General features: G+C 42.7%; 1 protein-coding gene across 4 annotated transcripts in view; it reads right to left on the reverse strand.

Moving 5' to 3' along the window:
* LOC104331854 (SPNS lysolipid transporter 2, sphingosine-1-phosphate) overlaps positions 1 to 22,596 on the reverse strand; it is a 143,131-nt gene that overhangs the window by 63,087 nt on the left and 57,448 nt on the right. For all 4 annotated transcript variants that reach the window (XM_075440163.1, XM_075440162.1, XM_075440159.1 and 1 more), the window contains exon 3: positions 16,522 to 16,658. In XM_075440163.1, coding sequence (XP_075296278.1) covers positions 16,522 to 16,658 — 137 coding nt within the window. The remainder of the gene's footprint in view (positions 1 to 16,521; positions 16,659 to 22,596) is intronic.

Raw genomic sequence — 22,596 nt, forward strand, 5'->3', positions numbered from 1 at the left:
CCAGTCCAAGCCATGTTTTGAACTGGTGTTGCTGGTCTAGAAGCAGGATCTTTTATACTGCTACAGCAACTGCACCTGCACCCTTTCCTATATGAGGACATTGAGTTAACGTCCTACGGTTTCTACATTTAGCTTCTGTAGAAGAGGGCTCAGCACCATGAAATTCCATATTTGAACTGCTGAGGTTTGCCATATTTTATATAAACATTATGCAGCAAACAAGGACATAGAATCAGGGTTTGCATCCTTGGAAAGAAGGCGTGCACAAGGAAAACCATCCATGCCACCAGGCAGCTAGGATTGCCACACAAAGACTGAAATACATGTGTGTGGAATGACAATAAGCTAAGGAGAAAGCATTGGGATTGATTTAATTTCCCTGAGTTTCTAGACAAAACTCAGTTGAACTGTACTGCAGTTACACTCCTGTATTTCCACAGCTGGCAGGCTCTTGCACTGACAACATCCAGGGTACCACAGCAGTCACAAGCTATCAGTCAGATCAACTGATGATAGATAAATCTGATATACTGCAGGAGTCAGTTGACCAAAGGAAAACCCACAGGGCTCAGATGTATATCCAAGGGCTGCGCAACAGCTGTCCTTTTTGACAGCTATACTTATGTGCAAGCATTTGCCTTACCTGAGCAGAATCCATATTTTCTGGCCAGGCAAACACCACTTCCTCTGGCACTCCACTAAGCTCTCCCAACCGTATAACCGTATCAGTACTTTGCAGGGATCTAAGGAGTTAAAGATGACACACCACACCCTTCACCACAGGTACGCAAAGCTGTACCATTAACCATGATGCAAACCAAACCAGGAACATGCTTCAGAGTATCGGTATTGTGACTAAGAGCACTGTGGCTCCTGTAAACTCACAGTTCAAATTCCAGCTCATTAGCTGAGAGTCACTAAAAGAGCTGAGCAATGGAATGACATTACAATGCAGGTCACATATTTGCTTAAACACCAAACACTCCAATTCTTTTAGCCCTCCCAGTAACGATGGGGTCACCTTTAAGAATCTGAAAGTTTCCAAGTCAAACAGGGACATTGATGTATCATGAAAGACAAGATGACATTAAACAATAATGTTTTAAATTCCATTCTGTGTCTGAATGGATGCTACAGCAGAACAGATAAGCCTAACCACATCTTCCACCTCTGTGCACCCCTAAATCTTTATAAATTTTGAGTATCTATAAGCAAGGCACCTGGCTTCCACTGGAGGATACAAGTCCTGGGTTCACACACTTGATAGGAATGCTGTGTCAAATCTAGATACAGACCACGAAGTTACATGCTCTTAACTTCTCAAACATAAATGGTTCTAGCTCTCCTCTAATAAAAGGAGAATAAATATTCGAAAGAGCTAGAGAGCAGCTACATATTTAGTACTGGTGAATAGTTCTGTGCCAATTCTGAAGAACGTGTCTCCCTGTCAAGTCCAGCCAGACTTCTAAGTAACTGAATATTCATGCCAAATTTTGGCCATTTTGTGTCTTACTGTCTAGGAGATCTTTGTGCAGGAACAAAGGAAGATTAATTAAGATTACCTACAAGTAATCTTAACTAATCCCTCATTGGCATTGCCAGCAGAGAGACTAAAATACATAGTAAAACGGGGACAGAACTGTTCACTGTGATGTTTTGTTGGTCGGTACTTTTCTCCTCCATTAATAGGTTGGGTAGGCATTGTTTTCAGGATTTCCTACAATCAAAAGGAGTTGATTAAGTTTAATCTCTGGGTGGCACAGATAGCAACTAGCCAGGGTACATGCTTGTGTGGAGTCTGGTTGGCAACAGGTTGATGAGGTATCAGCTCTGATGCAATGCTGTGAGCTATCAGTATTTTATCTGTTTTTTGTAGAGATACAAGTGCACTTAGAAGTTCGTGCCATAGTTATCTGTCTGATAAATATAACTATAAACTACCCTTCTCATCTCCAACAAGATACTCTTCTCTTATCAGATGTGAGCCACACTGGCAGGGTAGCCTGGGGGAGATTCACTGCAGTTGCTGGTTCTTTTGCCATTTGGCCCACTGCAGAGAAGTGACTGGGTTTAGACTCCTCTTTTCTTCCCTCACTGTGTGTGTCATCACTTACCCATAACCACTTTTCACTTCCCGTCTCTTTACAATCACAACTGCCTTTGAAGTCACTACCGCACACAACATTTCCCGTAATTTCTATCACCACTGGATTCTATTCAAGTTCTACAGTCTTATCCCTTCAGATTGAACCCCTGATGCTAAGTTCATCTTTCATCATCATTTTCAAACTGCTCGTTTCCTTTGTATGCATGCCACAGAATCAGAGAATAGTTGAGACTGGAAGAAACCTCTGGAGATAGTCTAGTCCATGCTCCCTGCTCAAAGCGAGATCAACTACCACAGGTTGCTCAGGACCATGACTAGTTGAGTTTTGAGTATCTCCAAGGATGCAGAAGCCACAACCTCACTGGACAACCTGTTCCAGTGTTTGACAATCCTCACAGTAAAAATGTTTCTTCTTATGTTTAAATGGAATTTCCTGTACTTTAGTTTGTGCCCATTGCCTCATCTTCTCACTGGGTACCATTGAGAAGAGTCTGGCTCCATCTTTACTGCCTCCCATCCGGTATCGATACCCACCGAAGCAGCACTACAGGCTCATTAGGGATAGAAGCACAGTTCTGGAGTGAGGATACCACTTTAGCAAAGGTAAGCTATTCAAAGTCTCCGTTAAATCCATTGGGCAGACACTATCTCATCTACTGTGTCTCTGTTGCATTCACCCTAAACAGCTTTCTCTTCGTTCCTTTTCTCTTGAGCCTGCTTGGGCGCAAGAAGTATACAAGTTTAAATATTTGTGTCCCAACGAAGGACACTTCTCTTATCCAAAGGTGTTCCTCTGAACTCCAACAGGCATATCACTAACATTGAGGTGAAAATGCCCCAAGCCTTCCTTCAAGTATTCACACATTTTATTCTCACATTTGTTTTATTCACACATGCTTATTATATGCTAGCTAGAGGTTACAAGCATGTTACAGATGAGACCACTACACCATACAAAGATTTAATAGCAAGCTACTGAGTTTCTGAAACCTTAGTACACTTGATTAATCATTTGCTCAAGGGTCAATATGTAAACCCTTTGCAGCTGGGATGGACTTCCACTACAGCTTCTAAAGCAGGTCTAATTCTTCTACCGCATCCATCTACACTATGTCAAACACTTCAAAACTGCAGCTCATTTTGTATGCATTAAGTGTCCTCTCAATTTGCAGCTCTAAGCACCTCACCTTTGAACAATTCCCTTTTGGGAAAATTCAGCTGGTACTCAGAGCCCCACAAGAAGGAGAAGAGAGGCTACAGCAAGTAGAAAGAGAATAAAATACATATTTAAATATAGAAATCAGCAAGGGAGATGAAGCAAACTCCACTCACCCTTCCTTTGATTGTCTCTAGTATTTGTTAATGGCTTTAGTTCTCCCAGGTGACCTGTTCAGGCACACTTAATTGAACATAGAAAGTTTTCTTTGGAAATGTACTTAACATTCTGGCTGATTAAAGCATCCTTATTTTATGAGATTTATATTATTATTTAGTATGTAAAAATAACATGTAAAGACTGTAAGATATTCCTTTTTCACTCATCACACCCTTCAATCAGCAACTTAAGTGTTTAACAACTGCATACCTACAGATAGGCTCTAAAGCGAAGCACCTAATTAAGCACTCTGGAGAAAAAAACAAAACCAAAACCATGGAAGCAGCAAGACTCCCACAGCACTTCCCAGAGTTGGCAGGGAGCTGCTGTGTGCTTCGCAGGTACAAAAATCAGGGCCAAGATTTTCTCAACTACTTGCAAATTTTGAATTTGAAATTCCTTTTCAACATTAAAATCGCAGCATCTGAAATCCAAGTTCCCGTCGTTGCCCTCCCTCCAAACCTGTCACAGTCCTGAGAAACTCATATATTACTTTTCAGTCATTTTTGGGTAGCACGCACACACACAAAAAAAGAAAACATCAAGCCCAATTCCCATTCTCTGTCCAATTAGGCACTGTAATTACAAGACACTGGGTGATAAAGTAGCACCACCAGGTCCTGACAACAGCCTCAGTTAAGACAAAGCAGCATTTCAGCTTGCTAATTGAAGAGCTTTTCATCTGATTGACCTGCCTGTGGTAAAAATATTACATGACACTCAAAGGGTGGGATTTATGTTCTTCTCAATTTAGTCTCCTGTGCATTAATGACAGGGGTCTGGAACGTAATTGGAAGGAATGTAACAGATTAGCTTGCTTATTCACCAGAACACCATCCAGCGGAGTGCTACGTGCATAGCTGCTTAGAAAACAGACCTTAAAGAAAAAGGTCGATGTTTTAAAATAAATCACAGGGATCATAAAGAGCCCCATGCTACCAGTGCTTGCTACAGCACTGAGTTAAAGCACTTCTTTTCATCCTTGTGGCTCTGGTGTAACACACAAACAGGGGAGCCTGTAGCATCTCATGCGGCCGAAATAGTGGTCATTTGTCTGTGTTACAAAACCATTACATGCAGCTCGGCCAGCATGTATCTTCCCAAACTGTTCCCCTGAGAACCTTAATAGTTCTGGGTCGGAAGCAAACTATTGCTTTTTGTTCTAGATCTGTCAGGTGGGACATGCTTATCAGCACTTCCAACAAATATCTCTGGCATTAGGCACTATCACCAGTCCCTTCCTGAGACATGCAAAGACAATCATAACATACCCACAAAAATACAGATTGGGAGAACTACAACATATTTTTGCAACCGTGGAAACAATGCAAGGTTCTAGATACACACAAGTTTTCAAATACTAACAGCTGGAATATGACCTGACATACACAAAACTAAAGAATATTCACAGGCAGTAACAGGCTGTCGCGTTCCAGCCACAGATGAGTCACAAGCGAAGACTGAATCCAAGCAACCCAGCTATAAACAGATACCGGATTTTTCAGAACAAATAGTTTCAGGCATTGATAGATAACACTAACAACATCTCCACCTTCAGTGATTATAGAAATGCATGAGATCTAACCACATTAACCCGATGTGCTGTCTTGGCTCAAACACTCTGGTTTGAACTAATTCTTAAACCAAAATTTAGTCAAGTCCAACAGACAGGTCTCATTCTTGGAGAGCACTACCCCATGTTCCTATCCCTGAGACAACTGCAGAAACTATGATTTCTCAGCACCCTTTGAAAAAAGCATCAGCCAACTGACTGAGACACCCAGGTGTAACCGTTGTGCCCTAACTACGTGCATTTTCAAGGGTAGAACAAGTTTTAAGAGTCCACGAAGGACACGTTTTAATGTAATGCCTCAAGGTTTAAATTCACTTACCACAAAGTTATAGTCCCAGCACCTTTCCCTATAACGTTGGTTTCACTGTTTCTTGGCATATTTTACTTTGCATATGCCAGAAGTCTAAGCACACCAGTAGGTCAGACCTTTTTGGCAACTTTGCTGAAAAACCACCTGAATCACTCCAAACTCTGAAGAGCAATTTTTTCTTCCTGCTTTCTGTTTTCACACTCTCTGGCTTGCTGCCTCAGCTGAGATCCAGAAGCACCCACGGACTGTGAGGAAGGCTGACCCTGCAGTACATCTGACCTACATCTGAGAGATGCCTCATTTTTAGCATCAGATTTCCAGAGAGAAACTGATGCATCTACCAGTTCCTCCCACCTAGCAGCTTCTTCTTATTCCTGATCTTCTTTGAACAGTTGTTACATTGCAAATTGAAGCACTACTAATTGCGAGGTTTTGTCATGCGGTAGCTTCATTCCATCCTCTACAGCCAGCCTATTTGACCAAATAACAGTCCTATTTAGCTATATTAAATGCATTTGCATGTTTTGCACTATCTTCTCATGAGACGACATCAATCATCTTTTCAGACATGATGATCAGCACCATTCCCAGGGATTTCCAGCTCAAAATCTATTACATGGGTTTGAGATTAGTACTCTAATTCAATGTTATCTGAATTGCAAATGCTGTGTTGTGTAGCACATGAACTTAATACATTTAAAAGATATGCCAACACTTCAAAAGACTAATTTAGCACCTAGTACTGTAAGACATCTCCCATCTTCACACTATTTGCACATTACTCAGAACACAATGGTCCTTTTTTCAGCCCTTCTACATGACCCAGGAGGCCACAGATTGTGTGTGCTATTGAAGAAGCCCTCAGGCTTCCTACAGTATGACTGATGCTTTTGTATCAGCAGGCAACCAAGAGCTCAAACACAGAAAGGCCCAAATCCATGTTTTTGCATCTGAACACAAGCGAGAGGCTGAATAACACTTTCCCTCTCTCCTGCATCCTGATTTTCAGGATAATTTGCACAACTTTCAAGAGCCACCAAGGCCCTGCTAGTACAAAGTTTAGATTTGTTTCCAGGCCTCCTAATGAGCCTAAAAGTTGGTTGAATTAATTGTTTCCTTTGTGAGGCACCGTCAGCTAAACTCTCCCGAAGCATCATGATTCTTTCAACTTCATAAGCCTCAGGAACACGAGCCATAAAGGGCCTTGTTTACACCCATGCGAAGTACATGTCGGCTCACATCCTTAAACCAATGGTAACATTTCTCCAGACCCATATCTAAACACTGCAGTGAAGCACAAAGGGACATGTTCTACCCCATCAACTTGGCATCCTCTCAATACACAATTATCTGGGCAGTTTATTTCCAAATGAACAGGATCAGTGGTGCCATCCAGACACTGCAGCAGTGACTCGCTTTGCCCTCTGACCAAGCCAGACTTGCCCACCAGTGAAGCAAGCATGCAAGTGGAGCACTGAGTTGGGAATGACTTGCGTTCCTCAGGCCACAACCACCTCTGCAAGGATCACATTCAGCTGATAGGAAATTTTATAACTCCTTACTCTATATTTTAACATTTGCTTGGAAACTTATATGCAGCACTACATTTTTTTCTTCTTTTTTTTTTTTTTCATTTTTTTTTTCTCAGCTGATTCAATCATAGTATATTCAAGGAGCATTTTCCCTTTCTTCCATTCCTAGAATGTTTTGAATGAGGCAGAGCTTAAGATGTAGTAATAATTATTCACAAAGCATAATGCTAAAGCATTATAGAGACTTCCAATAAGACAGGGTTGAACTAGTAAGACATCCTTTTTGTGTTTCATCAGCGTGCTCTGGGGTTAGGCCTCTGCTGCAGTATGACAAGCAGAATATACATTTTAATAGGCAACACAAGAAGGAATGCTTCCAAGACACACACAGCCTAGCAATGAAATAAATATGCCTTATTCCCTCTGCCTCCTCAGCAAATAACTGACCCAGGTGAGATTTCCTGCTCAGGCACATTAAAAGCAGGACAGGCGGGAAAATAGTTAAAGGCAGGCATTGCTTCCAAACCACCCGTTAACTGATACAGCAGCTGAACTTCACTACTCTTCAACTTAGAGACTACAAATTCAGGTTTCTGCACAAAACTGGGACAAAGCTGTAAAGGTCTTTGGCCTGTAAAGATCTTTCATGCCGGTACCACGGTCCCCAGCTGTTGTCTCTAGGCATTTTCATGATCCGATGAAACAGCATCAAACGCAAGCATATTGATTTAAAAAGATGTACGGTCTGACTCAATTCCCACAAAGACACAAAAAAGGTTCCCACAGACTTCCGAAGAAGGAGCTGAACCAGAACCACAATCACACACCCTACGATAACGATTTCAACATCTTCCAGTAACCTAGATAACCAGCGGTTCTCTGAAAAAACAGTAGGCAATTACAGGGAGCCCTCACTGAGACCCACTGCAAATTAGCATTAAGCCTCGAGCCTATTTCTTGATACTCTCCCAGCACGAACCTCTGTCCGCCTGCTCCAAAAAATGCCTGAGCTCCGAGGAGCAGTTCTGACATTTTGGTGCAAATTGCTGCCTTCGTTTTAATGAACTGGCAGTAGAAGCCTCTGCAGCAGCATGTGTCCATTCAGGTGAGTTACGACACTCAGCAACAGAAACACCTCTTCTGATTTCAGTATCCACAGATATTGCATGATTTCAGACCAATTAATGACCCGAAAGCAGGTAGCAGAGGGCAGGAGGCACACTTATGAACACAACAATATGTGGCTGGGGTGATCTCAGAAGTTTGAACAGGACATGGTGCCCAGCTGGCCCTGCCTGGGGGAGCTGGGACTTGGCGGGTGTGATCCTGATTGCCTCCGAGTCCCAGAGGGGAGAGCAGAACCGATCCTGGTCCAGACACTGTACAGGAAAAGCTAGGTATGATAGAGATACTCCTTATGATAGTTTCTTGAAGTTCATTTTCCTCATCACACGAATAAGCTTTCTGAGTAAGGTCTGGAACTACACTGGCTCTCTCCTGGCAGCCATCACCAGCTGTGTTTCCACTAACTCTTCCCAAACGCTTTACAGACACATAGATGCGGATACTGGAGGGAAAAAAACACTTGGAGGAGAAAATACAAGACTTAAATTTCTGATAACAGCTATGAAAATCCTCCTCCTCTCATAGATTGGCTTTTTGGGGCTGACGCTCTGAGAACACCCAAACTTGTTTTTCACTTATAGTTTCCCTATCGGAAGAGGGACAGGGTAGGAGTATAAAGCAGCTAGAGGACAAACACAACAGTAATTCTGCACTCTATTTCAGCAAGCTGCAACTATTTCATCTATATAAATATTTTCCCATCTCTTCTGTCCTAGGTCAGCAAAATCTGAGGGAACAATGAGGACCCAAGATTCCAGAGTTCAAATCTTTACACTTGTCTGTGCAAGAGAAGATGTTGCTCTCACACTAAAACAGTTTCCTGTACAGTATTTGGTATCAGCAGTGCTGAAGATGCTAGCAGACTTGACAGATGCCCAGAATACCTTAGGACCAGGATGGCCAATGCTTCATTACTGAAGAAATAAGCAACAGAGCATTCTTTTCCTACAGTACACCTCACATAATCCACATTAAAAAAAATGCAAGATAGTAAAACTTCTAAGAATGCTGTGAATAGCGCTGGGAAGGAGCAGCATGCGCCGTCTTGCTGGAAAGGAGTCAAAGAAATAGTGACTTTCAATTCCCATAGAAACTCTCATGCTTCCTTGTCCAGGGAGCATAAATTTTGCTATGTCTTGATCGAGCCCTAGCTCAAGCTGGAGAGTCAAGAAACTGTGAAAACCCAAGGGAAGTTTCTCACAGCAGAATGGCTGCAGGAACCTGACAATTCCTTCGTCCCAAGAGCTGCAGCTCTTTAAAGTTACCCCTCAAGGAGTAACTCCATCTCCAGCAGCCATACGGGAGTAGGTACCTATAGCCAGACTTGGGGTAGGTTCATCTCTTCTGACAGGCAATGCCATCACCAGCACACTGCAGTGCAAGTAAGCCTGTTGCACAGCAGGCTGCTGAGGAGGGAGGCAGGTCTAAAGGCGGCTGTGGGAATTACCTTTCTTCAAACCACCTTCTTTCAGACATATGGGACAGGGAAAGTGAGGCAGAATCAGGCCATAAAAAATTTCACTCTGCAGCATAAAGCAGTGATGAGAGCCCTTATCCTTCCCCTCTCTTCTTGGACTTCAGAGCCACCTAACCCCAGCACAGCATCCTCCCTCACCTGACACCCGCTGGCCCCCAGCACAGCAGCTCTCCCGTGGTGAGGAGGGAGCCCTCATAGCTGGGGAGAAGAGAAGATGTATGGATTGCTATGTCTCATCTTGACAGAGCAGACGCAAAGCAGGAGCAGGTCACAGCTACCAGCTAGTGCAGCGGGGCACTATACCAGCATTACACACGTGGCCGTTACAGCAGCACTTAGTAATTTGAGTGTTGACACCGCCAGCAATTAGAATAGCAATACCACTGCAGTATATTACCCACCCTAATCTCTTCCTCTGAGATAAGAGAGCGCGCAGCACTCTATATTTTATCCTGAGCAGTCTAGCAAAAGGGCAAGCGTGCCGCAATCCAAATGTCAATAGCATATGCTCCTCTGTAGGGTTCCAGTGCCACATTAAAGGCTGGCGAAACTAACAGCCTTTGTCCATAACACCCCGCGTTAGTTCCAGCACCGATTTCTCGAACCGCCACACAAACTGTCAAGAATTGCACATGAGGGAAGGGATTGCATGAATCTGCAGCAGACTTCACAAAGTAGCTTGGGAGAATCTAATTTTCCTTCTTTCTGAAAGAGTGTTCTGCTCAGAAATAATAGGATGGAACAGTGGGATATAAACATTTCAGTAATTCATGGTGACTTCAAAGATAAAAGTCAGTACTCTTCTTACATACAAAACGATGGCTTGGGGCTCTTAGTATTGTTTGTTTCTGTTTTTCAAACTGTGGATTTATCTTACACAGTGGAAGCAAAGGAGCAGAAGCTGTATGTTTTAGAATACAACTGCCAGAGCACATAAGATGACTAAAAGCTTTACTTTTTTTTTCCTTGCAGTGAATCATCATGTGTAGGGAGATGGGTTGCTTTATGTTTACGTTTTTTAAAATCAATCCAGCTAACTATTTGTTCCATACTGCACAGAATTTGTTGCTTCTTTTAGCACTCCTTGAAAAACAAGCTTTGGAAATAAATATACATCTGGCAAGTCTGAAAGCCAGGACTTTACCAAGCACTGCAGGCTAACTGGAATTCCACAGTGGACTATTTGCTTCCGCTTTCAGAAATAAATCAGAAGGAGAGGAAAAGAAAACAAACAGTAGTAGAAATACCTATCCAGATTAACTTGCAGTGGGAGCAAAAACATTTTATCATGTTAGCTATATCAACATTTAAACAGAAATATTTACCAAGAAGTGGAGGATTCAAAAGCACATTCCTGCTTTACCTTGTTCATTCTTTGTTTTCCTTTTCTAAACTTTCTACCATCTGCAGCGCTGAGGTCTCCCAGCAAAACCACATTACCACAGCTGGGTCTGGTTGATTATTAGGTACCTTTGGTCACCCAGCCTAGTGGAGCCAAACTACTTAGCAGAATACTTTGCTCATCTGTAGAACAGTATCCCTTTTACACAGAAATGTGCTTTATTCAAGATCTTTACATGGGAAATGGGAGGTGTGGTAGACACACCAGAAGGCTGTGCTGCCATTCAGCGTGACCTGGATAGTCTGGAAAGTTGGGCAGAGAGGAACCTGATGAGGTTCAACAAAGGCAAATGCAGGGTCCTGCACCTGGGGAGGAACAACCTCATGCACCAGTATGGGCTTGGGGTGGACCTGCTGGAGTGCAGCTCTGCGGAGAGCGACCTGGGTGTCCTGGTGGACGACAGGTTAACCATGAGCCAGCAGTGTGCCCTGGCTGCCAAGAAAGCCAATGGAATCCTGGGGTGCATCAAGAAGAGTGTGGCCAGCAGGACGAGGGAGGTTCTCCTTCCCCTCTACACTGCCCTGGTGAGGCCCCATCTGGAGTACTGTCCAGTTCTGGGCTCCCCAGTTCAAGAAAGATGAAGAGCTACTGGAGAGAGTCCAGCGGAGGGCTATGAGGATGATGAGGGGACTGGAACATCTCCCCTACGAGGAGAGGCTGAGGGAGCTGGGCTTGTTCAGCCTGAACAAGAGAAGGCTGAGAGGGGACCTAATAAATGCTTATAAATATCTGAAGGGTTGGTGTCAGGAGGATGGGGCCAAGCTCTTTTCAGTGGTGCCCAGCGACAGGACAAGGGGCAATGGGCACAAACTGAGGCACAGGAAGTTCCGTCTGAACATGAGGAAGAACTTCTTCCCTCTGAGGGTGACAGAGCACTGGAACAGGCTGCCCAGGGAGGTTGTGGAGTCTCCTACTCTGGAGATATTCAAGACCCGCCTGGACAAGGTCCTGTGCAGCCTGCTGTAGGTGACCCTGCTTCGGCAGAAGGGTTGGACTAGATGACCCACAGAGGTCCCTTCCAACCCCTACCCTTCTGTGATTCTGTGAAATAACAGTATTTCACAAGACTGGGAGAACAGTCTGCAACTTTCCACCTCCAAGCTCTTTCTTGCTTTGAGAAACTGGTGTCTGCCCATGAGGGAGAGGGGTCCTGATCTATCAGAAGTTTGTGCTATGAGGGGTAGGAAGGTTAGCACCAAAAGCAAGACTTCATCTATGACAAATTTCTGGCCAAATTCATCAGCTGTAAGAACTATTATTATGACTAATAGACATGGATATTCAAGCAGCAGAAACAAACTCCCAGCACGTGGCCTGATCACCAAGTCGCTTCAAGTGAAACTGTTCCAAAAGGGAGAAATGGTGCAATTGGGACCACAGACTCCTTCCAATGACATTCTGGAATATAAACCAGCTCACGACGATCAGCCACAACACAGGCGAATCAGGCACTATGGTCATAAATATGCTATGTAGAGAAAAAAAACAGTTAATTATTAAATCAGAGTTTATACTGATACAGAGGAAGGTAGACACATACTTAGGTTTTTGTGTGGATGGAAATGCATCTTGGTAAAGGAACTCCATGAAGTCTGTGTGCTCAGGGCATTTCTTTGCGATACGACTCTACACTGCCCAGCAGCTCGCTTATTTTTTGCTGATTTATTACGGTGCATGAAGCAACAGCCCGAAAGCATTTTCTCCAAATGCTTGTGAAAAACCAAAAACAACACAAGAAAGGGTTTTGCAGGTGAAAGTACCAAAATTTGTGTACCTGCAGGTGCAGAACTGATTAAAAGGCATTCATAAAAGGAGGTAATTTCTAAGCAGGTGTTTGTACTTACAAAATACAAATTAAGATATATACATACTTTACTGAAGTTTCTATAAATGGAGTTATCTAGAGACGTGTCTAAATACGTACCAACTTTAACTAATGTTAGATTAATGAACAAGTTTATTAATGATTTTTGTAACGCAGCTCTTATTTTAGGAAGTGCTAAACAGTGTTGCAGAGCAGAAATGTGCAAGTACCAGAGACAAAGTGCAGGAGGACTCATTTCTTATTTTTCTACAGACAAATTCTGCATGAATATAAATTGTCATATCACATTATTTGACAGAATAAAAAGTGACCTTTCCAATATTACCTCAGTCTCGTTACTTCTGATGCTTTTTCTTAGTTAAATTTATCACCAGCTATTTTTATCTATGAAACCAGGTGTCTTTATAGAATTAGTCTGTGATGTATTTATTTGGGTTTCTTATTTTGATTTATTTTAACTGTAATTTAAGAACTCATGAACAGTAACCAAATATTTACATATCGATTTGTCCTATTGTTATTTTGCTATGCATAGAATTGATGCCTTGTTGTTTTCTGTAACTATCACCCGCCCTGTATACTCCGAAACTATTCTTAAATCTTGGTCTGATTTTCTTTTTTTCCTGTGAAAGCCTATTATTCAGTTATTTAATAGCTACTAGCAGTTGAGAGATTTGTTCTTCATTTATTTGACAGTCATTATTCCATGCTAAAAGCCCAAAAATATTTGGTAATAAATAACTGAGGATATTTTAATAAGTGGTAACAAATCTTAATGCAGTGCTTTCTAGCAACTACCTGTCTGCATGGCATATATATACAATTCCCTGTTTTATCTGCCAATTTTCAGCCACTATCTTTTTAACCCAAACAGGATGAAATAGCATTTAGATAGTATCTTAGATGAACCATTTCATTGTGCTCCAATCCTTTCTTCCAGATCAGCATCCTTCTCTCTGAGGTAGTTTCTCACTCCACATCCTTTTCTTGCTGCATGGGTATTTCTTTATTGAATAACTTGACAGATAAGAATTAACATGTCCTTTTCTGTATGCTTGTTTGCACAATAAATTACAAATACTCTAGATATTCACTCAAATGATAGCATTTTGATCGTTTGTCCTTAAGTGTCCAAAGCTTAGCTAGGAACTATTATTAACACACTGCCAAAAACCTCTACAAATTGGGTGCCTTCAGAGTCCACCAGCTCTGTAGCTGCTCTCTGTCTTTCTTAAGCTGTCTCTTTCCATTTACGCTCCAAATTTGAACTCTGCGGATGTGCACTCTATTTAATTACACAGTGATAGCATGCATGAGGCACTAGACACTGTCAAAATGTGAAGAAAGGCAATCCCTGAAGACACAGTTCACTATTTCTACCAAATGGCTATTGTTTCTCGCCTAGTTGGGTATTTTTGCTGTCACCACATACAGGAGTTCTCTGTACAGTTTTTCAATGTGCTCAGCCTGTGCCAGCTTGCTCCTTCTAGCCCTGTGTTTTCATGTGGACTTGGGTGTGAGTACTTCTCTACTTACAGTAGCCTCACTACTGCTTTTATTTGTACCAGCAAAGACTTTTTCATGCTTCAGCTCCTAGCCTTCCTCCCTGACAAACACATACACAGTCTTAAAAGACAGAAGTAAAAAAATCTTGAGAGAAGAGCCAGTGTTTTGCTCCTCAAATGAATCCTATAATACAAAGATCAGAAAAAATGCCTAGTTAGTCACTGTATAAAGAAAAAAAGCTGCATCAGCTCTTCTCTGACCCTTTTTCTCATTAGTACTTCAGGAATTCACCTTGTTCAATGTGGCATGTCTTCCCAATTAGAGATCAGGCCTCCAAAAACAATACCAAAGTGGTAGGGATACCATGTGAAGTTGGGATTATTCTTATGACCTTGCTCAACTGCTGCAGCCACTGGGTTGAGCACATCCATACAGCAGCTGTAAAAATTTCCATAATCTCCTGGAGTCAATAACAAGAGCTGGGCACGAGACCTCTAGCTTAACACGTAAGTCTTCTGGTAGAGTCGAGGGTCAGAGTAAAATCAGGACAGTGGATCTTTCTCAATATTGCGGTGGTTTTTGTCCAAGGCTGTAGTTTGTGTCCAGAGTGAGTCCCAATGCAAATCCAGGAGGAGTTAACACAGGTCTGGCTATTTTGATCTTGTCTCTCTTGTGACTTCCAAAACATTGGGGTTTTGATTCCAAACATAATCCAGCTTCATAAACATTGTTCTCTCTTTCTTTAGCTAAAAATATGCCACTTCCATTCTGAGCTCCTGTATACCAATGACCATATATACTAATTCCTGAACTACTTCAGCTAATAAACCCAAAATCCTTAAACTCAAAATCAACTCTGGAAACATAGATTACATCAGTCCACTTTCAGGGTTCCACTACTTGCAGCTATAGGACTAGGTCTATTGCAGAGAGAACAATGAGAATCTGAGCATGAATGCTCATAACATAAGAAGTGTTTATAAGCAGCTAATTGGTTCCTTCATAAAATGCTTTCCTCTGTGGGCTCTGATCACAGCTGCTTTTGCAGACTGTTATGAAGATAAAAAAAAACAAAACAAAACACAAAACCAAAAAGAAAACTAAAACACCGTCTTCATTTTAGATGGGAGATGTTCTTTCTCTGGCAAGGATGCTTTCTGGCCAATTATAAATCAGAACAATTTACTGAGTTAAAGGCCTCTACATTTGGCCATATGCATTTTTCTTTAGAAATGCAGCACCAATCAATCCAACATGAGAGCCAGACAGACATGTGACTGCTACTGCCCACTTTAGGTGAAAATTATCTTTTATTAGAAACTGCAGAGCATGTGTGTGGGCAGGGGGAAGCAGGGTGGAGAGATTTTGTCCCTGGTTGTCATTTTTTAGGCGTGACCACAATGCTGCAATCTCTGGAACGCAGCTGGCCAAAAGGATGAGGAATGCCCCTGCCTCCCTCAGGGAAATCAGTCTGATGATGCCAGGAGCTGTGATTTGTCTCCCCAGGAATGTTGCCACCTGCAGCAATTAAACCTCCTCTATAATATGATTTAAACAGGAGGATATTTTTCCCCATAAACTTCCAGATCATTGTTGCCTCCAAGTGCCTCTGACAGGCAAGAGCATTAATGCAATGAGGCGTCCTCAAAATAGGGTACTGTGGCTGTCCTGAAAGCAGGTGAGGGATGCTATGCATAGCTTGACAAAATTAAGTGAGTTCGACAACTCCATCATCAGTTCCCCAGACATATCCATCAACTAGCGTTCAAGGAGCTGAAACTATGTCTGATCTCTATACGATCATCCACCTTCCCTGTCTTTGGTGGACAGGAAGCAAAGTGCATGCATAAAACCACTGCTGGATGCATTTTGTCATTCAACAGACCTCCCAACAAACTCCAGTGGCTTCTCTTACACACCAGAAGACAAGAGAACCATGATACAGCCATGAATTTTTTTTTCCAAGTCTTTTTTTAAAGCCTTTTAAAGTTTCTTTAGGATTGCCCTCAAAACAAAACACTTATGTTAACAAAAACTTTTGCTTAGATATACTTCACCTGTTACTTTTTCTGAATGTGGATGATCAAAGAATAACAGCTTTCACAGTTAAGAAACCAGTTACACAGGGCATACTCCACCCATGAAAGGGTCAAGTATTGCAACATACTGTATGTACCAGAGGGGTACTTCCCCCTCGAGCACACTGTGATGGGGAGCGGGGAGTTTTCAGGAACATATTGTCTCCACCTTTTCAGGACACCCTGCAAAGTGCCTTTGCAAAGATCTTACCTGTTCAGTGATGAAGGAGCTTGAAAAAGTGACAGCTGACCAAAAGAAGATCCCACAACTGAGAATGATCTTTCTGTTGAAACGGTCACCAAGGTAACCAAAGATAGGTGCTGCAACCATGAAACTACAGATGAAAACTGCAAAGGAAAGAAAACAGAAAGAAACATTCAATAAACATCAGGCCAAGAACACGAAAACTAATTTTCTGCAAGCCAAATCCTCTAGAGAGCAGTTCCATTTAATTAGATATTCTGCAGCCCTGACTTACAAAGTTGCGCAGTCTGATAGGCTTTCAGAAGTCAGCATTTCCTTAATCAAACAGATTTTTCATTCCCAGAGAAACTTCAGAGCAAAGCACTCATATTACATTTGAAAGCACCATCCCCTCACAGTCCGCTGCAAGCTTAGCATCCAGGGATGGGCACAACCAGGAGAGAATAAATTAAGAGCTTCTGCCCAAATGTCACTGAGAAGGTGAAGTGGAGGTTGGAAGGAATTTCAAGCAAACAGAAAGCAAGCCAAGGGCTCCTTGTGGGCTTTTGCAGCAGAGACCAGAGAGAAATAGGCCATAGAAACTGACGTTCTTTCATTCTTCCTAGCAGTATTTTAAGGCAATCATGAAACAGTGAACAAAAAGAGTTAACATTACTATCACGCTACTGGCACCAGCTCTGTAGTTAGACAGAAAACTCCTGTCTCCTCATTAGGTCCTTTAGCCAGTACCGAACCCATCACTGAGTTACAATTTCACTACAGGACAGAGTTAACCCACAAAGCCCGAACAGGCCAGGAATGTCTGTCCTCTTCTGAAAGACTACAAGTTCACCTTTCCTCTTGCTTCCCCCCAACCCCAAGAACTCCAAAGCATTAATCCAAGACCTTCCGTCACGTAGGAATGAGGCTCTTGATAGAATAACCTCTGCAAAATCTCCCCAGCTTGAGAGTTCACTGCTCCAGCCTAGCTCAAATCAGTCTGGCCATGACACAAGGCACTCACATCATATTCAGGATTAATTTGGAACTTAGCAGAAACTACCAGATTTTAAGCTGATTTATACCTGGCTTCTGTCTGTCAACATTAGAGATTTGGATGAGAGCAATTATATCAATTTTACCACCGAGTAGTATAACTTTTTGACTTTCACTGACTGTCTTGGGTTCAGCAAACCCAGGAGGATTTGGGTGGGATGCTAGAATACCTGGAGATCCCTCTTTCGGCACAGAGTTATGACTCCCATTAATTTTTGCATGGTTCTTGGAATGCAGGGCTTTGTCTAACCCTAGCCGTCTACTTTTAATTGTGTAAAAGGGGGTGGGGAGGATAGAACAGGAAAAAAAAAAGAGGCACAAGCAGAGGACGCACCCCTTTGTTTGGAATGTGCACATAAAATTAAAGTGGTTAAGATCCAAATTGTAATTTTTTCAAGGATGATGATACATGATAGCTCAAAAATGTGCAGATTGCTGAACTATGAAATGTTCTAAAAGTCTCTTCCTTTTTAAAACATAAAATGTCAAAGCTGCTTTATAAATAATACATAGCCATTTGCATCTATACTTTGTGAGCCGTATGACTGTGTGTATGTCAATTTTGCACTGGGAATACACAGATAGGAATTACAGATTTACTCTTTTTACATTTAGAGCAAAATAAATGAAGATAATAAAGAAATGTCAAGACATGAAAAGCAGCACATGCAGCATTACATCACACGTATTTCAATAGTAATGCTGTAAACAATGTTGCTGTTAAGCCAGCACATAAACCCGACTGATAGACCGCTCCGTCCCTGCATCTATCCCAAAATCCTTGGGCAAAAAAACCTGTTGAATACAACTACGAGCACTTACGCAGTGTTTTCATCTGCAGAGAAACTACACATCTAGTCTGAAACCCAGCTGAGCACTCCATCCCCAGGACACCAGCCCCCACAGGAGCCTGTGTGGGCGATACCTTTTAGGAAGAGCAGGCAGGGCTGCTGCCCCTTCCCTGCAGCGCACACGCTCCCAAAACATCACATCCCTAAAATCCTCAGTCTCCAGTGAACTTGGCTCTAAGTAGACCAGAAGTGGCTTACAGATCTCTGCTCTGCAAGGGTACATCTGTACTGGCTCCAGCCCAAAAAGGCACTTAAGCACATGCTTATATTAAGCACTTTGGAGTCATCAATTCCATGATTAAGTGCTTTCCCGAATTAACACCAAAGTGCCTGGCACCTTGCAAAGCTGGTGCGGCAACCTGGCACAAAGGATATGTAACTGCTTATTGGGAATGAGAAGGAGAAAATGACTCTGACTTGTACAGAGCAGCGTGCCCATTGCAATTTGACCTTACCCTTGGAAGGACACTGACCTTCATTCATCTCAGAATCACATATTCTGCCATTTTTACGATGTAAAAAGACATGAAGCTAAAAAAGCTTCTAAGGGAAAATCAGAAACATCCAAGTCAGCATCCCACCATTTCAACTATCAAATAACCTGACTAATTCAACTTCGAGACATGGAGGGTGTGATCCAAAATTCACACTGATCAGTGGGATTATCAGCTTCAGTGACTTCTGGATGACAAATGCAAAGTGTAGTTCTGGAATCTGGGCAAAAGCAGGCAAAAAGCACAAACCTCCTCTTTCCAGTGAAACAAACCAAAAAAGAGATCGTCCAGTGCCTTTCCAATAGCATACATCCTGCTGTTACCCAAATCCCTCCAGAGAATTTATTTTTGGAAGATTCTGTGAGCTTTGTCACCAGTAAGCAGCTGACTTGACAGCTCCAGAAGGTGTAAAACAAAAGGACAACAGAACCTAATAAATAATAGGAAATGGAACACAGCTGTCATAATAATAAATGCAATTTATATCGGAGTATTTATGACCCAAATATGCATCAGAGCATTGATTGACTCAAATAAATGCAGAATATGATGGCTGTGTGGTCTGTCAAAAGGATGTGCCTGTTCCAGACATTCTCCATGAATCAATTTTTGCAATTACTCCTGCAAATGACAGACAAGACTCCTGAACGGCAGCCTGGGTTGGCAGAATAGAGGTGAATGAATCTAGGGCATGCTACCAGGCAGGATGGAAAGCCGAGCTACTCCAGACGAGGAGCTGAGGTTCTGCGACAACTAACCCCCATGAAGGAGACCTCTTAACCAGAAGACAGAAAACTGCCAGCATGTCCAGCTGGAGAGAGGGCCAGCAGAAACAGGAGTGATTTGCAGAGAACGAGAGCCGCAGCATAAGGCGGAGGGATGCATTCCAGTAAAGGAGCCTGGCACTTGTGCCAGCCTCTTCCTATCTGGCTCCTCTCCCCTCTTCCACAGCATTTGCTGCTCCTTGCACTCACCCGCTCCCCAATTAATATCCAAGTGACACCACAGCAGCTGCAGCTTCAGCTCAGCCCACTGCCACCAATCTTTTATATTAGGAGAGTGCTGTGACAGAGGCTGACATTTCATTTGCCTCTTCCCAATCAACAGCTCGTATTCCCATTTACACTTTAAGCCATCTCAGAATATTACCAACTCTGGAAGAAACATACAGTGTAAGCCAGAGCAGAGTCAGAAATCCACTGGGACTTGGGATGAGCTATTGAAAAAGTAGCGAGCACATTCGGAGCACCTGTGGGCAGGTATAGCTATGTCAGTCGCCTTTATGTATGCCGTACAGCTAATTTCTCTCGGTAAATGACCTCCAACAGTGCCAGCAGAACTGGCTCAGTCCCAGCACTGGGTGCAGCTGAGATACATTTCTGCAGGAGCAAATTATCATGTGAGCAAAGGATGAATAAACAGACACATAATGAATGCCATCCCAGGAGGGAGGTTCTTTTAAGTACAGGTAATTTCAAAAAGAGATCTCATTTGTCTTTATACCTCCCTTTGTGGCTTAGCTGGTGAAATGCCAACTGCGGTGAGAATGCAGGAAGAGTGTAATTGCCCAAACCGGATGGCTTGGTGTCTATTTCTGCCTCTGAATGCCTGTCCCACCCCATACAGGTGCACAAGCACCTTCCCAGCCAGCACTGCCCAGCTTTTTCTGTTTGTGGCTGGAATTACAAAAATGTGCAGCATAAAAAAAAATACAAAACCCTTACACTTCCCACCCAAACACAACCAGAAAAGGAAAGCATTCTCCCCAGACTCTATTGCCTACTTCACGTCCTGTAGCTTCAGATGTCTTTCATGGATCATGGCCAGGGAGCTGCCACTCACCCCACACTCCCCCCTCTCAAGAGCTGCCTGTGTACCCAGCGGAGAAGTAAAGCCCCAGACAGTGGAAGCAAAGGAGATCAGGGGAGAGGAAGAAACTGTAAACTTTGTATTTAACAGTCACAAAAAGCTCCTGCCTACTCGAACCAGACTTCATTGCTCTTATTTTTCTCTTCTTTCCCTCCAAACAAAAATTCACCAGCTCGATTCTACAACTGTTCCCTGAAACGGCTCCGACCCACCAGCTCTTCACCCCTTGATTCCAAAGACACTGTTGCCTCTGTCTCACTTGCTCCTTTCTTACAGGAACTGATCAGCCCTTTGTGTCTCAGAGCAGGGCTTCCCCTGCCAGCGGGTTGCCCACATAGTACAACCAAGAGGGAAGAGAGGCACTGACAGAGGCGCACACGCAGAGGATGCATTTCCTCAGTTACTGGAAGGTTGAGAGGATCACAGGCACCCCCAGGAAAAGATCCCTCTTTCAGTTTTGACTTCAAGCACACAAGGTTTATTTTTTCCTATCAGGAATAATGCTAGAAAGATTCAGGTTTGGGTAAAAATAGCTTGCTTTCTCTATGCAGGGATACTCAACAAGAAAAAAAACACTGGCTATCTTTGAGCTCTGAGTCAGCATGAAACTGTATATACGAGCCTAATTGAGTGCTGACAATGTGTTTGGCTCTGTGGAAGGCAAACCCAGACAGCCTCTGCCTCAAGGGACTGGCAATCCACTTAGACACAGCAAAGAACTATGTGCTGTGAGGTTGTTAGTATTTTCCCAACAACAAATTTCCAAACAATGAGAACACCTAAACACCCAGCTCCTCTGGATGGGATAATTTATGGGTGTGTACAAGCACAATCCTGCTCTTGCTGCATGAGCCACTGCTCTGCTGGGATTTGTTTGAGCCACTTCTACTCCAGGGACTTTCGGTCATGAATGCACATGTTTCTCAAGCTGGTTATGGGACCAGTTGACATCTCCCTGCAGTGCTGAATACTCTCCCACCAGCCTAACCAGCCCCTCTGTTTCACAGACACGTTTTTGCAATGCTTCTTTTTAATTTTCATTTTATTTTTATGCTTTTTATTTTTATGCATTTTAGTTTTATGCTATAATGATACTACTCAGCATATACACAGCACATTTAATCACAGTGAGGCTTGGAACAATTTAAAAAGGAAGTTAAACATCATTAGTCTCTACTTCAGAGCTAAGGAAATTAAGACACAGGAAAGTGACCTGTCCAGAGTGAACTACAGAAATCTTGAACACACACAGGTCTTCCAGCTTCAGCAGTGTCCTGTTTACAGGACCAGATCTATGCTAAAGGTATTTCTGAAGGTCTACAATCACAATCAAAAGCAATTCTTTTTCTTACAGCACCACACAAGCCAAGCGAGAACAAAGATCCTTTCATGCTACTTACCATTGAACCTGGTAGTTCAGACACAACATGGTGATGTGGCCAACGTAAAAGTGGTATCTGACTATGGGGCAATCCAAGGCTCTGGGAAATCTCCACAATGTGATTTAAAACATTCATCCTTTGACAAAGATGAATTCTTACAGTACAACTGTTTGTGCAAAATATCACCCTTCAAATCATCATCATCATGAACTCCACTATAGGTACGTTGTTACATCACTCTCCGCATGGACTTTGTTTTACTTAATTTCTAATTCAACAGCCAACAGATGGATCATGTTACTGCGTTTTGCCAAGTGCAAAATACAAGATCACTGGGTTCCAGACTATCACGCAGACTCGAGGTTTCTGACAAGCGTAAGGAGCTTTGAAACACACCATCAGGTCCATATGCCATACAAAGCTGTCATATACTAACAGCCTCAAACACAG

The sequence above is a fragment of the Opisthocomus hoazin genome, chromosome 20 (assembly GCF_030867145.1).
Source record: "Opisthocomus hoazin isolate bOpiHoa1 chromosome 20, bOpiHoa1.hap1, whole genome shotgun sequence".
Taxonomy (NCBI): Eukaryota; Metazoa; Chordata; class Aves; order Opisthocomiformes; family Opisthocomidae; genus Opisthocomus; species Opisthocomus hoazin.